The 16,228-nt window shown below is 41.7% G+C and overlaps 1 protein-coding gene across 1 annotated transcript; it reads right to left on the minus strand.

The window, feature by feature from the left end:
- Positions 1–11,510: 11,510 nt before the first annotated feature.
- Positions 11,511–16,007, minus strand: LOC103905257 (hyaluronidase-4). Its single transcript, XM_009286864.1, is given in 6 exon segments — positions 11,511–11,897; positions 13,018–13,104; positions 15,132–15,503; positions 15,505–15,613; positions 15,615–15,905; positions 15,907–16,007. Coding segments are annotated over 6 exon segments (1,347 nt in total).
- Between the last annotated feature and the right edge of the window lie 221 nt (positions 16,008–16,228).

Raw genomic sequence — 16,228 nt, forward strand, 5'->3', positions numbered from 1 at the left:
GCTGGGCATCGGTCAGTGGATGGTGAGCAATTGCATTGTGCATCACTTACTTTGTATATTCTTTTATCATCATCATCATCATCATCATTATTATTATTATTATTTTCCCTTCCTTTTCTGTCCTATTAAACTGTGTTTATCTCAACCCACAATTTTTACTTTTTTTTTCCCGATTCTCTCCCCCATCTCACTGGGGAAGGGGGGGAGTGAGCGAACAGCTGTGTGGTGTTTAGCTGCCTGCCGGGTTAAACCACAACAGTGCTTTTGGCACCCAACATGGGGCACGAAGGGTTGAGATAACGACAGATCTGACCAGAGCATGTTAAGGCAAACCAGGACAACCACATGGATTAAACCTAGTGTGGCTTGAGCAGTGGTCCAGCGCCTCTGGGAAATGTTGGCCTTCTGGGGCAGAAGTTTTATAGCTGATCTGCAGAGAACATCAACTGTGTTTGAGATACATTGGATCTGCAGTATGCATGAAAGAAATGTGCTCTATCTTGAGAGGGTCAGATTCAATGCTCAGATGTCACTTATCTGATCTCATCTGTAGCCATAAACGTGAATAGAAATCCCAGACAAAATTTTCAGGCAGAAAAAGAAAGCATGCTTGGAGAAGCCTGTTCGTAAGCTAACCCCAGCCAAATGCTCACCTTCATAAATGAAAGCTATTATTTCTTCTGTACTCTATAATTTGCCTGCCAGCAGTGGAAGAAATCCTCCAGGTATTGAAAAACACTGGTAAATGTGCAGGAGTTAGCAAAGCTGGCTGCCAATAAGTTATCTTATGCCAAGGAGTTATCTGATGGCCTCCACCAAGTAGCCCAGCAACTCACCTACTAGTGCTTCACCCCACTGCAGAGCAGATGGGGCCGCAGAGCCCAGCAGTCACATCTCACCTTCCCCTTTCCTCCAAAGCTTTGTACCATTCAGACACTCTATCTGGACACAGCTCAGGTGCATGTCATGGCCATTCCTTTCCTTGCCCAGGGGCTCACTGGCACGTGGAGGGTGGTAGTGTCACAGACCAGGGTGCAGGCAGCCCAGGGTGCAGGCAGCCCCGGAGAGCACAGCCTGCTTGCAGCACTGCGCCTGATGCCTGGCTCCACGGCGATGCTTGCCACTGCCCTTGCCACTCTGCTTTCAAATCCCACCACAGAGTACAGTCCCAGCGCTACAAAGCTGTGAAGTGGACATGTTCCTCTGTCTGCCAAGATTGCACAGGAGCAATCAGGCTGATAGTTCATTATAAAGCCCTAATATGTATTTAATGACACCAAATTTTCTGCAATGCCAGTTGGTATTTTAATAGCCTTAATAATAGCACATATTAGTAGCATTATTACTTGCTTGTGTAACACTCTCTACCTTCACTGTGCTATGCCAGCAGTAACTAATGAATGTACATTCTAGGAAATTCATCCACCTGGAGCTGATTTCTCTGAGTAAAGCTTTAACCTCAGAGAAATGGGATGTGAGCTTGGTGTGGGAGTGGGTATGAGAGAGATTTGATGCTCTTTTGGAGTTATATATCAGCTTCCAATTTCTGCTGATGTAGAAATCAGTTTAAAAATAGATAATTCCACCTCGGCCATTTCTGTGCCTGCTGCTCCAGACCCAGCCAAGAACAGCAGACCTGCTGCACAAGCCAAACCGCTGAGAGGTAGTGTGCCGGTTTTGGCTGGGATAGAGTTAATTTTCTTCATAGTAGCTAGTACGGGGCTATGTTTTGGATTTGTGCTGAAAACAGTGTTGATAATACAGGGGTGTTTTAGTTACTGCTGAGCAGTGCTTACACAGAGTCAAGGCCTTTTCTGCTCCTCACACCACCCCACCAGCGAGTAGGCTGGGGGTGCACAAGAAGTTGGGAGGGGACACGGCTGGAACAGCTGACCCCAACTGACCAAAGGGATATTCCACACCATATGATGTCATGCTCAGCATATAAAGCTGGGGGAAGAAGAAGGAAGGGGGGGACATTCGGAGTGATGGCGTTTGTCTTCCCAAGTAACCGTTAGGTGTGATGGAGCCCTGCTTTCCTGGAGATGGCTGAACACCTGCCTGCCGATGGGAAGGAGTGAATTAATTCCTTGTTTTGCTTTGCTTGCGTGCGCGGCTTTTGCTTTACCTATTAAACTGTCTTTATCTCAACCCACGAGTTTTCTCACTTTTACTCTTCCGATTCTCTCCCCAATCCCACCCCAAGGGGAGAGAGTGAGCGGCTGTGGGGTGCTTATTTGCTGGCTGGGGTTAAACCACAACGGGTAGGAATCCAAGATGGGGAGATGCCAATATGCCATCTTTCAAATGGTATTTTCCATCCATCCTCCATATGACTAAAAAAATTATAAACAAGAACAGATGACATGAACAATATTACTGGGTTACTGTATCAGTTTTGGGGTGTCTGATGAGAGCAGCTCACCAAGCAGCCTCATATATGCAAGCATTGGCGAAAAGTAGAAAACCAGGCCTAAGATTATTTTAGGTCTTCTGTTTGGCCTTGAACATTCTGCTTTACCCGAAATACCATACAATCATAGGCCTGATCTATCAAGTCAGCAAGATAAAATGTTAGGACTATAGACAGCAGGAGCAAGAAGAAAGCTAAATTCTACAGCTTGCTGCTGCGATCGGCCCCAGCCCCTGGGCAAATGCTCTAACCATTTATAGCAAATGCTATAAATGCTTCTGAGGCCGTTACTCAAAAGGTGGTTGTCGGCAGCTCTGGTAGAAGCCCATACTCGGGTGATGCTGTGGACCCTCAGTGCGGGCAGATGTTGGCCAGACTTGTGCCAACTTGTTCAGGTTGGGTATTTGACTTTTGCTATCTATTTGTTATATACTTGGTCCACACTGAGCATCAATACCTCTGCATCTTACACAGATCATCCTTTACTGGTGCTATCCTTCCTGTGCCTATTTAGGAATCTGGTTAGCATCAGAGAGCTGGTGCTAATTTTAGGCACACTGTTATGCTAAGACCTGTTTTGATTCATAGCAGCTCCCAGGATGACATGGGTGGGATAGCAGTTTGACACAGTCACCCGGGCTCCTTCCTTTGGTTCCATGTTGATAGTCAATCCTTTGCCTTTCCCCACCCATCTGCTGAGACAAATGATCCCAGCACGAGTCCCATATGGCTGTATTCCCATTTCTCCCCCTTTCATGTACTTCCTGGCTCCTTCCCTCCCTGCCCCAAAAGCATGTGAGGCCATAGCAGCTGCTTTGAGCAGGACCTGTAACCGCTACCTGGGCAGCCACTGAAACTGTGGAGACAATTCTCATTGCAAAAATTCCACCAGAAAAGCCAGGGACTGAACTGGCAGTTGAATGCTATTTTTCACATACCGACTGAAAGTTTTCCTATTGATTGGCAATTAGCCTGTTTTAAAACACTCAGGGTCAAATTCCCAGCTGGTGTAAATCAGAGAAGTCCTACTGAAGTCTCCAATTTATTTTCCAAATGGTTTAAAAATTCAGCAGGAGCTAAAAATTCCACCAGAAAAGCCAGGGACTGAACTGGCAGTTGAATGCTATTTTTCACATACCGACTGAAAGTTTTCCTATTGATTGGCAATTAGCCTGTTTTAAAACACTCAGGGTCAAATTCCCAGCTGGTGTAAATCAGAGAAGTCCTACTGAAGTCTCCAATTTATTTTCCAAATGGTTTAAAAATTCAGCAGGAGCTTTATAATGCCAATGTTATACATCAAACAGCTGGCTAAAATTCAGAAAGTTAGCACATTTTCTGTAATGCTCTTTGACATTAAGTATTCTTTATGGACCGGATATAATCGATACAAGTGCTAGAGAGAACATTCTGAAGGTTAAAAAAAAAAACAAACCCAAAAAACCGTGGACCTGATCAACAGAAGTTTTAGGAATAAAAGTCAAAATGTGGAACCAAATTTTACATTTTGAGCCTTTGTTATCCTTTACAGATGTGTGTTAGTTGTCATAATGAATCAAAATTAAGTTTTAAGAGTCCTGCAATTCTCTTGGATGGGAAGTTTGAACACTTGTCAAAGCGACTGGAAGGATTTTGCTGGCTTTTGGTGGGAGTGGACTGCATCCCTCATGAAGCCCAATTCCCCAGCAGGTGTGGATATCGCCTATGTGCATAGCACAGTTGTTGCATTTTTGTTCCCCTTCTCTTTTCAGTTCTGCTTCTTGAGACATTCAACACGTTGCTGTCCCCGACAAATGTTCTAATGAAACTAAAGGCCCAGGAGCTGAATGGCCTTGGGAGAATTAGTGTGGCGATGGAAGGCAAGGGAAGCTCCAGAATCTGTGTTTTCTCTGGTAACAGACAAAGACTTTGTTTTAGGAGATAAACAAACATTGCCTGGACTTGTTTCATAACTTCTGGGAAGTCTAATGTCAGGCCTGCCTCTAACTTCTATATATTTCAGGAAACTTTTGTAAACCTGGTAATTCTGACTGCAATTTTTCCTATGTTTCCTTCAGTTGTCTAACGAAGCAGAACTGGTTTGGGGCTGCTGCTCTTCAGTGTATGCATCTTATTTCTGGACGTAAGTACAGCCATACTAAGTTTTCTCCATCTGCTCTACATTGTTGTGCAAGCAAGTCACTGCTACTGAAGTCTATGTTGTATCAATGTAAGACCATGATATATGTGATGTAGAGTGGTGATATTTCATTTTACCAGCCAGAAACTCTAGTAATAATTTAGGTAAAGGCAAGACCAGGCTGTAAATTACACATTTTCTTTTATCCCCTATTCATTTAAAACATAACCAAAGCCTTTTCTGATTTTAGTAGAATCAGATCCTTTTTTATATTTAGAACACAATAAATCACAATGCAGAATATAAAAAAGTGTAAGAAAATGTGTATTATTAAAATAAAAGCAGTATACTCAGAAAGTGGAGAAAAGGGTTTTACCACCTATAGAAACACCCACTTCTTCCCTCCCAAGAGTTACAAATAAATCTTTTGTATTCATTTTGCCTTAACTGAATGCTAGTTAAGTCTGTGTGGCTTTCTAATAAAGAGTGATTTTCTTGGTAGCAGAGGCGTGTAGTAGTCTTTATTTCAGAGATCCAGTCTTTTAAACTAAGGACTTTCCCCTAAATGCACAGCTGCCATCCCTCCTCCCACTCTCTGGGAGAAACAAGCCAGTGTCCCGTTTGTTTAACGTAGATGGCTCTGATAGATGCAGCAATGACTAGGAAAGCCTTCACCCTCAGTACGGTGATCGTTTCAATGACCTGTGCCTGAAGATTTGGAAAAAGGCTAGGCTTTTCTTTGCTGAAGAGCAAATTCCCCATGCAGCAGGAAACCGCAGAGCTGCTCCAGCTCTAAACAAATCTTCAGAGAATCAGTGCTCAAGCCTTCGCTGACCACATCCAGTGAGGGTTAAAGAAAGAACCACGTTTTCCGCAGTCACATCTAAGCTGTAACTGCAGCCAGTCCCGGCAGATTTCAACATAATCTTGCTTGTCTGCTGAGAGAGGATCCTTACAGAAACATGGATTTCAGGAAGAGCTAAGAAGCTCCTGCTTTCAAGAATTACTGTTTACCCAGAATCCTAGCAGAAAATAGATTAATTGCCATCATTAAGACATATGGTTTTACTATCCTTGGAATAGCAGAGCGTTGACTTTCTGTTCAGGAGACTTACTTACCTGTATTTTATAGAGAGGCATGGGCTGAACTACAAATCTTGTTTGAATAAGGATCTGAAACATCTTTTTTGGATAGGATGGTGGTGTGACACTTCTGTCAAAACAAGGAAAGAACTTGAATCTGAATGTCCTGCCACGTGTGTTAATAGGTGATTATCAGCTGTTCTAGTTCATGCTGTGCTTCTCCTTTCCCACTCTCAAAACCTGTCTGTAGGCAAAACACATACACAAATTCCCAAAGAATCAGAAGAACACAAGTCTGTAAAAACAGTTAATATCTCACTTCTAAATACAGGACGTAACGTGTAGCTGAGACTTCATTTTCTGTAGGGAGTTCATAGGATATACCAGTCTGTGAAAAGTGATCTGAGTAAGCAACCCCATCGACTAAGTTCACGTAGCAGACGAAAGCCACAATACCTCTGAATCTGCTTTGAATCTTTTCTTTTTTTTTTAAGATGCGCCTGTTCAGAGAGTCCTGCATTAAAGTGGGAGCCCAGTAGAAAATTGAGGTACTAATTCAGCAAGTTAGGGTTCAAGATAAATTAAGATTTAAATGCAATTCTGTAATTTTCAGAAAATGACATACCTCAGACTTCCACTGGTGGAGCACAAGGTGGAAGTATATGCAAAAAGACACAAGAGATCTGTAATTCATTCCACTTTTCTCAATGCAATGACAGTGGCGATTAAAATATTCAATATAAGCATAAAATAATCTGTCATAACTCAGAGTACTAGGGCACAGATAGGTAGTTACTCTTTAATCCCCTCTACATAGAGGAGAATAATAGAAACAAACTCCAAACTATTAATCTGACTCATTAAGTGTACTTAGGAGCCCTATTCCCATCAATTTCAATTCAGAATACAATTAAAACAATTAAAAATGAATGTGCAAAGCAATCTGTACTGTGTCTAAAATGCTGTATTTAATAGTGTTATTGCTATGAGTTTAACCATCATTTCAGGGAGTTAGGCACCTGAATTATGCCAAGGCAAATCTGTTTTGCACTTGACTGTCAAACTGATTTGCAGCAAAGCCCCAGCTTGGGATTAAGATCAACATCCAGACATCTGGAACTGGTTGAGTGATAAAGAAAAGTTCCTGTCTGTAAGATCAAACAGCAGAAGTGGGCAAGAAGGTGCAGCATTACCCTTCAGCTGCCTCGAGGCTAACGGGAGGAAAATAGTTTAGTACTGAATAGGTTAGGATGATTGAGACAAGGGCTGCCTACAAGATCAGAATTTCTGATTTAATTTGAAACACTAACATAACCTTGCTGTCACTTGGATCTGTACCTCCTAACTGGCTACACATGCAGATGGGCTTTGCCTGATTGCATCTAGATGAAGGAATAAGGCCATGAATTTTACAGCCACTTCACGGTATGACTGCAACCAGGTGCCAGCTTCAAACATCTGTCCTTTGCCAGGATGACAGTACATAGAAGCAAAGAGAGAAGATATCTTTATTAACATAAAGCCAGTGGGAACTGTGGTACAGCATGTCAATAACAGAGAATACCACAAATGAAGGTTCCAAATTACCTGAAATTCATAATTAGTGTCTGATTTCCCATTTCACAGTGACTCATGGAAGAGCCTAGGAGGGTGATCAGCAGGCAATAATGTCAGAGCAGTTTTCCTTATGTCCTGTTCTCATTCACAACTACAAACGCATTTCAATAACCTTGGTTGCCTCTGCTAAAAGACTAGATGTACTGAAAATTGTACACGGTTTCAATTATTAGTGAGATACATGCAGATTTTTAGCTGACTTTGTTAAGCTTTTGGCTAGGTGAAAGAATATTTAAGGTTATTCTCATACCTTATACCAACAAATATTGTTAAATACCAAATCACATAAGATATTTATTGGTTATCTAAATGCTTAGTAGCTTATCAAATCCTTTAACAACTTAGATAATAAGCTCTTTTAGATGCTTTTTAGATATCTTTTGTGTTTAGGTGCCTACACAAGCTTCTTCAAAACTTGTTTTTGCTTGTAATGCATGCCTTCTGATCTATTTTAGGAATGTTCTACCATGGAAGAGGCACCCATCAAGGTCTCAAGACCCTTGTGGTGTAATTCCCTGGGAGGCATCCCAGCTCTATGCAAGGCCTATTGAAACCAAGGGAAGCTTACTGTTGACCTTTACATGGCTTTGGGTCAGACCATCAAAAGCACTGACTGAAATATTTCTGTGCTTATCAGCTTTCCTCTGATCTTTAGTTTCATATATTATTATTTTCACATTATATTACTAAGAAATGTTTAGCCTCTCAAAACATGAAAGGAAGAATCACAATGTGTACTATAATAAGAGAAAGTATGTTTATTATACTTAAAAGCACCCATTCTCATGAATTTACAGAGATTAGTTAATTTTATCACTACCATTTAGTAGGTATAATAGCATAAAATGGTCTCTAATCCTTTGCAGGGAAAAAGCTTACAGCTAGAATAATTTTTCTACCGTCAGTTTTATTATGACATGCTGCATTACGTTCTACATACCATGTGCGACAGTTTTAACTATGCAGCTGCTGAGAGCCCAGGCACAGGTTCTCAGGCCTGTTTAGGTGCCTAACTCCTACTGAAATCCATAAAATAATGTAGTCACCATAACACTCAGTTTTGGCATGCCTAAATCTTAAGGGTTTGGACACCAGAGAGGAAACCACAGTCTGAAGTTTAAGCAGTCTAATTCTTTATAGGATGCTCTATGACAGTTAGATCCTGGGAAATAAATTTGCAAATACCAGCACGTCAGTCGAGGATCGTGAAACGTAGCCAACGGAAAACACAAAGAGAAGAAAACAGAAAACCAAAAAGTTATAAAACTGGAAATCAGAAACGTTCCTCACAGGAGAACAGAAGAGAGGTGGTCTGATATTAGAGGTGCAGCTGATATGAATCTACACCAGATCTCACATAGCCTGAGTCTCTGGCTTCACAAGGAGAGGGATGCTAGCAGAGGAGTCAGAAGGAGCACCTGGTTCAGCTTTCCCCATGAGAACAGGCTCTGCATGTGGGATACCCTGCTGTGGGGGGTAACCTGCTGTGGTTTGGGAAGTCATCACTGTACCATCCTGCAGGTGGTCACTGGCACACTGAAGATCTCCTCACAAAATCATCTGGCCTGCCAATACTGTTGAGAGAGAGATTGAAATTTGATAGATACTTCTGAAATATCTGAAAGCCCCGTTTTGTTGTACTGGCCTGTGCTTTGTTGTTTGCCTACCTGGGCTGTAATAATTAAGAATTACAATTCTCAGTGTAACCTGGATTTTGAGGTCTTCATCTGAATGCAGAATAGCAGGAGAGCACTTGAAAAATTAGTTGAGTCTTTGGGAAAAATAAAAAACTCTCTTTCTCTCAATGGAAGGAAGCAATATGACAGAGCTGGTTTGTGCTTTGATAAAAAGCTATTGTACCTCTGCCTAAAGAGGAAACATGGCCCAGATCCAAACAAGGGCTTACCTGCCTGGCTTGACACTGAGGTGGGACATAGGGCCCTCTGACCAAAACTGCCATCTCCAACAGCGCCTGCGCAAGTTCTATTTATGTCAAAACCAGCTAAACCCCACTGTACTTAAAATGGTCCTCAGGAGGTGCCCTCCCCCCTAACGGGTTAGCTTCTAATTTAGTTGTCCCACTTCAGTGGATATATCGGGTGCGAGAAATCTGGGCCTGTGTACCTGGATCCATGTTTGGATACCAAGGATTATCATAATATTTATATAAGATGCACTAATGTATTACAGACAGTTGCTAATTTAACACATTTGCAGAAGAGTTTGAAATTTGATTTTATAAAACACTGGTTCTCTTTCCCATTGTTTTGTTACTATGAGCAGTAAGATGTGACCTTAACGAAGACAGCAAGAAGAGTCAAAACTAACATCTAATCCAATGCTGCTCAGAAAACATTAAGAGACATTTTGTTTCCTATTAGCATGTACTTCAGTCCTACAGTACAAACAGAATGTCAAATGAATCGTTTTTGCACCTTTCCCTTGAAAAATCCGCCACAATCAGCACTTCAATTTTAACAAATGGCATTTTCTTGAGAGAAAGCCGTTCCATCAAAAAAATTTCAACCAGAATCTCTCTAGTTTTCTTCACTATAAAAATATGCTCTAGTGGATCTCCTCAATTTATTTTTTTAAAGAAAGAGCCTGAATTTCATTTATATTTTTTTCTTTTAAAGAAGGGTCATGCTAAACTCAATTTATTTCGTATTGATTGGCTGTGGTTTAGTCACAGTCTCCTCTAACTTAAATGGAATTTAAAATATTTATTTCTACAAAGGAGTTCTGTCAAAAAAATTAATGAAAGTTTTTCTCACTTGCCTTCAAGAGCTCTATTAACATAGTGTTTGTTCACCTTACAATCGTTTAACATATTTATTATAGCAATAACTCACTGAGGTTGGATATGAGGATAATAGCATATGTTTGAAGAATTAAAAGCTGCTAAGAGGTGCAAAATCACAAAGGCCTAAGCCTGATGGGATCTTTAAGGTTCTGGGACAAAAGGAATAATGGAGGCCAGTGGGAGTTGGATGGTATGTTTCATGTTTGCCTGGGTCAAGTAGAAAAAAGCAGGGAACTCGGCACAGGTCTCATAGGTCCCTTATGTGTCTCATGGCTATTTGTCTATTCTTTTTCTAGCTACAGATATTCTAATATAAAGACACAATTATTTCACATATATATTATATGTGTGCATATTTTCATGTATATTATTAATAACCAAATGGTTTGTAATTGTTTCATTCAAGTAAATTCTCTTTCAAGAATACTTAACCCCTGGGAAGCTGGGAAGCTGGAGGTTGACAGAGTGCCCTGGAGACATGCCAGGTATGCTTTCTGCTCATGGTCACCTCTAGAAGAGCATTCTTCTCCCTGCTGACTGGAAGGAGAGCCCTGGGAGCCTTTCCACCCTCTCCAAAGGACAGATCTTACAATGGCAGTCGGGACATAAATTTCTTGTCGAAGATGATAAACTTGCCTGGTCCTTGTTGATTGCATCTCTATAATAGCCATGGGGTGCTTTCATTAGCTTCAAATAATTTAAAAGTCATTGTAGTATCGTCATAGATTCAGGATGGAAGTAGACCTGGCTGAGATGGAGTTCCTGCTCCCAGCACTACTTATTTTTTTTATTTTAAATAGTCATGGCATAAAAAACCCCTTTGTTGTTGGATTAGAATATACGCATTCCTTTCTCAGTAAATATACTAATCAACAGAGTGCGGCTTGTCCTTTTTTTTCCTGATCTCCTGACTTCTTCATTGCTCTCTACCTAGTGGAGGGCTCAAAGCATGAACACCTCCATTCACGTGGGACATGAAAAAGGAAAACATGGACTTGAATTCACTCAAATGGAAAACAAACTAGAAACCTCCCCCCCATCTTCCATTTTCTGGGAGGATGCTCTATCCAGTATGCCATCCAGTAAGAGGTGGATATGGGTAGACTCTTCCTCTCTTTACAAAGGGAAAAAGTGAACCTCACACTATTTTTTCCAGTAGTAGCAGGCTTGTGCTGTCCTGGTTGTGGCTGCCAGCCGGGCAGAAACCTGACCTCTAGCCTCGTAAACAGCCTAATCTCAGAAGATGGGATCAAGGCATATTCCTGTGACCTGTGTGTCTTTGACTCAGCCTTCAAGGTACCCCACTCTCTCCATGCCTTATGGGCATTACGCTTCAGGGCACAGCTGCAGGGTTTGGGTTACGTCTGGGCCCATGACATGTCCAGTCCCCAGCTGCAGAGCATGTGAGACTTTTTGTTGGATCCACTCTACCATGCCTCTCAACTGACTGAAACCAGCCCTTTGACTAAGCACAGTTAGAAAAGACCTATCAAAGGCAAAGGAAGCAGGCAGATCACTGCAAATCTTCTGGGTGGGACAGAGTCTTCAGAGCTCCCTGGGTGGTCATCAGCAACTTTAACTTCCACACAGTCAGTTCCTTCATAACCCTGATAACAGTGGCAGACAAATGTCTCTGCCATTATTTCCAGATCTTCATTCATTGCTTCTCCTCTCACAATATCATCTATGCTGAAGCTCTTAGAATTTAAATGCAGATATGTCAAAGCTCTCCAGGTTCTTCACACACATCATCCATTGTCCTGACAAAGATGTCTGTTGCGCACCTCAGCTGCTGCTGTGACATTGATGATGTAGGGCCCTAATTCCGAATCAACAAATTTTTGCACTTTTATGCAGTTACTCTGTAAACGGTAGAAAAGAAATTTTAGCTGATGTCAAACTAACCACTCTATTTTTTCCTTTCTCTTTCTGAAAAATATGCAATATGTAAGTAACATTAATGAATTCATTCTGGATAATTTAAATTTGATTTTAAAAGGATTATTAGGAAGTTTTATACAGAAAATATAACCCAATGGAGATGCAAAGGGCTTTAGCAACTTGCACTCCCCAGAAAACACCACAGCCTGTAGATCTACAAAGAAGCCATGATGTATGCTAGAAATGCAAGTGACGACAGCATGGCTGTTTGGCAAGAGTGTGGGGGTCCAGAGCTGATGCTCCAGGGCCTTGCCTTTGTCACTTGACTGAATTGGGAGGAAATTCACCCTCCTATTCACATTCACTCTGACAGAAACCACAGGCGAATAGTTACAAAAATTGGCTGACGTAATTGAATTTACTGAGGACAACTGAACACTTATTTTCAGCCACTCATTCTTATGCTGGCTGGGTTTTCTATGCTATCTGCCAGGAGAAAAGCAGGCAAGAACACCCATTTCACACAGCTTTAAGGACAAAGTCTTTTCTCATGACAAAGTTTGATGTGTGGCTGTCTGAAAGTTCCAGGACGTGACGAAGCCTCAGAAATCAATCTTTGATTTTAATGTGGCTAGGTCTGTTATCACACAATACAAAGCCTCTCCATCTAATCGCAACAGCCTGCTTCATTTCACTTGCCCACACACAGGCACAAATAGAGTTCCCATAACCAGACAAATTGCTGGGCACCACTGGTATACCTAATCTGGTCTGACTGATGTGCTAATCAGGCTCTAGCTCATTTCCTGGTGTTTTATCCAGCTGGAATGGATAATATTGAGGAACTGTCTTCCAGAATGCCTGGTATTAGCCATTGGCTTCCTTCCCTACCACTGGTTGCCTGTGAGCCTCACAAAATCTTGTTGAGCCAGGAAGAATTGACCATGTTCCATGGTCATCCTGACTGGGGGACAGCAAAGACTGGTTAAGCAGTCAGCTCTGCTGGTACCGAGTGCTCAGAACTGGTGCAGTCAGACAGTGTCTATTAATAGGATAAAATGAGGATCTTGCACATTGCATTTAAATCAGGCACCGGCTTACCTCTGAAGAAGTTAAATTCATATCTCGCCAAATAACAATGCCTGCAGCTCCCAGGGCACTCGCTCCGATAGTGTTAATAAGATCTTGCTACAGTGAAAAGAGTAAAAACATCACTGTCAGGCTAATTCAGCATTTCACAGCCTTTCTAAAGTAATCCAATGGTTTGTTATGTGGCTGTCCCTCAGACTACATTTGCTTTTCATTCTGGTCCCTATGAACTATATTTTATTGTGGCTAAAGATTTGCTGTCTAGAGAACAAAGATTATTAAACATAAGTTGCAAACTTAGGTACTGCCTGAGATGTTGGTAATAAGCAAGTCAACAAACACTGGGATACAATTTACTTTGATGCAAAATTTAATTGTAATTATTTGATACCTCATCGATTACTAGAATCAACTAAAATCTTTTCATTAAAGTGGGATTTTTAACATGAGAATTCCCCAAAGCGTTCCCTCAGTTCTGTTTTTGCTGATAAGGGGATGGAGAGAGCCATTCTGCCCTGTCAATCAGCTGTTTTCCCCATCCCTCTCCGATTTGAAAGCTGTGATTCCAAAGGCATGCATTGTTCTTGCTGCTTTCCCTAGGAGCTCACTCAGCTTCTTCTAAAAACCTTAGAAAAAGTGACTGTAAATAAGCACACACTATAGGAGGGAGAATGCTGGCATTGCGCAACCTTAAATGAAAGGGAAAATGCAACACTTCGTGAATCTTAAGAATTTCAGTTTCAGTTTTTGTGCTCTTTCTATGTTTGTTTCAGAGAGATGTCTTTCACTGTACCTTTTCCTCATATCGCAGGCTTTAAGGGGAGGGTATTTGGTGCTTGGATGTTCATCCTTAATTTGAACAGTGATTAAGGATCAGCAACAAGTGAATTACTATGCTACAAGCACTGAAGATGAAAGACCATTGATATGCAAGTGACTCCCTAGAAATCACTATTGATTTAAGGGAGATTGAGGGCCACAGCACATCAAGAATCAAAGTAGAAAAACTTCACAGGGTTTGGTTGCCTAAGGGGTAAAAGAGGCAGAAACTTGCAAAGGGGATGCACACCAGCCTGCAGCAGTTATTGATGTCCATCTATCCTCTTCTTGCAAAGTTAAGGAAGGGCAAGCTGGATAAAAGCACCAAAGCAGGTGCCTACACCTCCTTTAATGCCTAAGAATAGCCATTTACCTTCAAGCCGGAGAGAAGCACAGCCCCTTACTGGGAAGCGTAGTGGGTGATGGTAGTGCTAGGGAAGTAGTGGGACCGAATAGGAGAGGGAGCTAATGCTCCTTCCCAGACAAGGTGCCAGCTTCAGACTCTGTACCTGGGCTGAAAGACTGAACATACATAGCCTTTAAAAAGTGAATACAGCTCACTTGCTAAACTCTGAAACAGAATTTGAGACCTGCTGGTAGTGCAGTCACTGTCTAAAGGGGAGAACTAAGCCAGGGCTGTGACAGGCAGGTTATGCTGCTTTTTCACAAGAAAACTATTGTCTTCATCCAGTTTCTGGGAGGAAGTCCAGAATCACATAAAGAAGGACTAGGGTAGGACTTGAAAATACTTGTGTGTGTGTGTGTGTGTGTGTGTGTGTTCAGCTGATGTGAGCAGTACTCCTTGGTTCTGGTGCACCATTTGCCTGCTCCAAGGTAGGTATGGGACTAAATTAAATGTTTTTGAGATGGAGGCATGCAGAAAGACTGCTGGCTTCGATTTCCCATTCTGACATAACACTGAGCAAGTTGCTAACACCTCTGCCTCAGTTTCCCTTCTATAAAAGGGGCAGCTGTCTGGGGATTAGTTAGTGATTGCATACCTGAGCAGAAGAAAGTACATCAGGGAGGATTTATGTATTAACTACCTCTTACGTACTACATCAAATTGCTGAAATCCTTTTAATCCACGCAAATGCATGTTTGAGTATAGCATGGTGATGAACTAAAAAAAAAAAAGATATCTGAGGCTGCATTTTTTCTTCAGAACATTGAGCTCTTCAAAGCATGTGGACAATTAACATGAACCAGCAGAGCTGGCCCAAGTAGGAGGTTTTCCATCCTGATGCACCATCTGTAAGAATGGTTAAAGCATAAATGCAGCCCACATTGTTCCAGCAAAAGCTTACCATAGAGAGAAATGAAGGTTCATCTCTATAAGCTAGTTGAGTACACGCAAATACAGGCAAAGCATAGTCTTGGGATGTCATGGAGGAAATCCTTATGGATTCATTCACCCTAAACTGAGAAAAGTGCAAAATATTTTGACTGTTTCCAAGGGATTTCTTAATGCCAATGGAAGGATATAGGGCTGCACTGCTATCCCAGAGCCAGGAAAGTTCGTTGTCCTTCAAAACTTCACTCTTTGGGCAGGAACCAGTGTAGTTCTGATCACAGAAATTGTAATTGTGACAGTCAGGGTATAAATAGTATCCCCACAGGCTCTTTGGTCTGCTTTTCATTCCTAATGCAATTGTTTCCTTCATAAAAGCTTTTGCACTTTTCTTCAAAGGAAAGCCTGGCTAAATGTTCAACATCATTTGCTGAAATACTCCCTTCCATTTTGGTTATGAGTTTCCTGGATGTTCTTCTGTAGACATCTTTTGCAGTCCCACTGAGGCCTCCAGTACTCCCAGTCCATGACAGCTAATCCACTGAAGTCCTTAGCTGGGGTGTAACAGTTAATGTCACGGACGGCTTTTTCCAGATGAGTTTGCAAGCTGAAGTTCTGGGGTAGGCCACCGTTGACAACTTCTTGTGATGTGTACCAAGGATAATAGCCAAGCCTATTAAAATAAAATATGGTCACATTCTGCCCTCTTGCTTTAGCTAATGGGCTTCCAATTATATGAAACATTTCCAGGTTCAGTACGACATCATAACTCAGGGAGCACAGGTCTGTCAGTCCTCCAGGCGGCTACAAAAGGCTTCCTCTCCCAGTCCGGTGGTCAGGCTGGTTTCATAGCAAAGGAAATCCAGGTGAGTGCTATGCGCAGCCATGCCATGGGCTGAAAGATGAATGATGCATTACTTCGTCCCATTTTCAGGCAGTATTTTCATGACTTAAGAGACAACATTAGGCAGATCTCCCAGTTTGTCTGTAGAACATAACAGAAGAGGCATTAATACTTATTCCATATATAGCTATATGAATTGGTATCAGCCGCTTCTAAGGTATCTACCATGCTAACACTGAAGAAACAAAGTGGGCACAATCTAACCCAAA

Source organism: Aptenodytes forsteri, unplaced genomic scaffold (genome assembly GCF_000699145.1).
Source record: "Aptenodytes forsteri isolate BGI_AS27 unplaced genomic scaffold, ASM69914v1 Scaffold166, whole genome shotgun sequence".
NCBI classification, from domain to species: Eukaryota; Metazoa; Chordata; class Aves; order Sphenisciformes; family Spheniscidae; genus Aptenodytes; species Aptenodytes forsteri.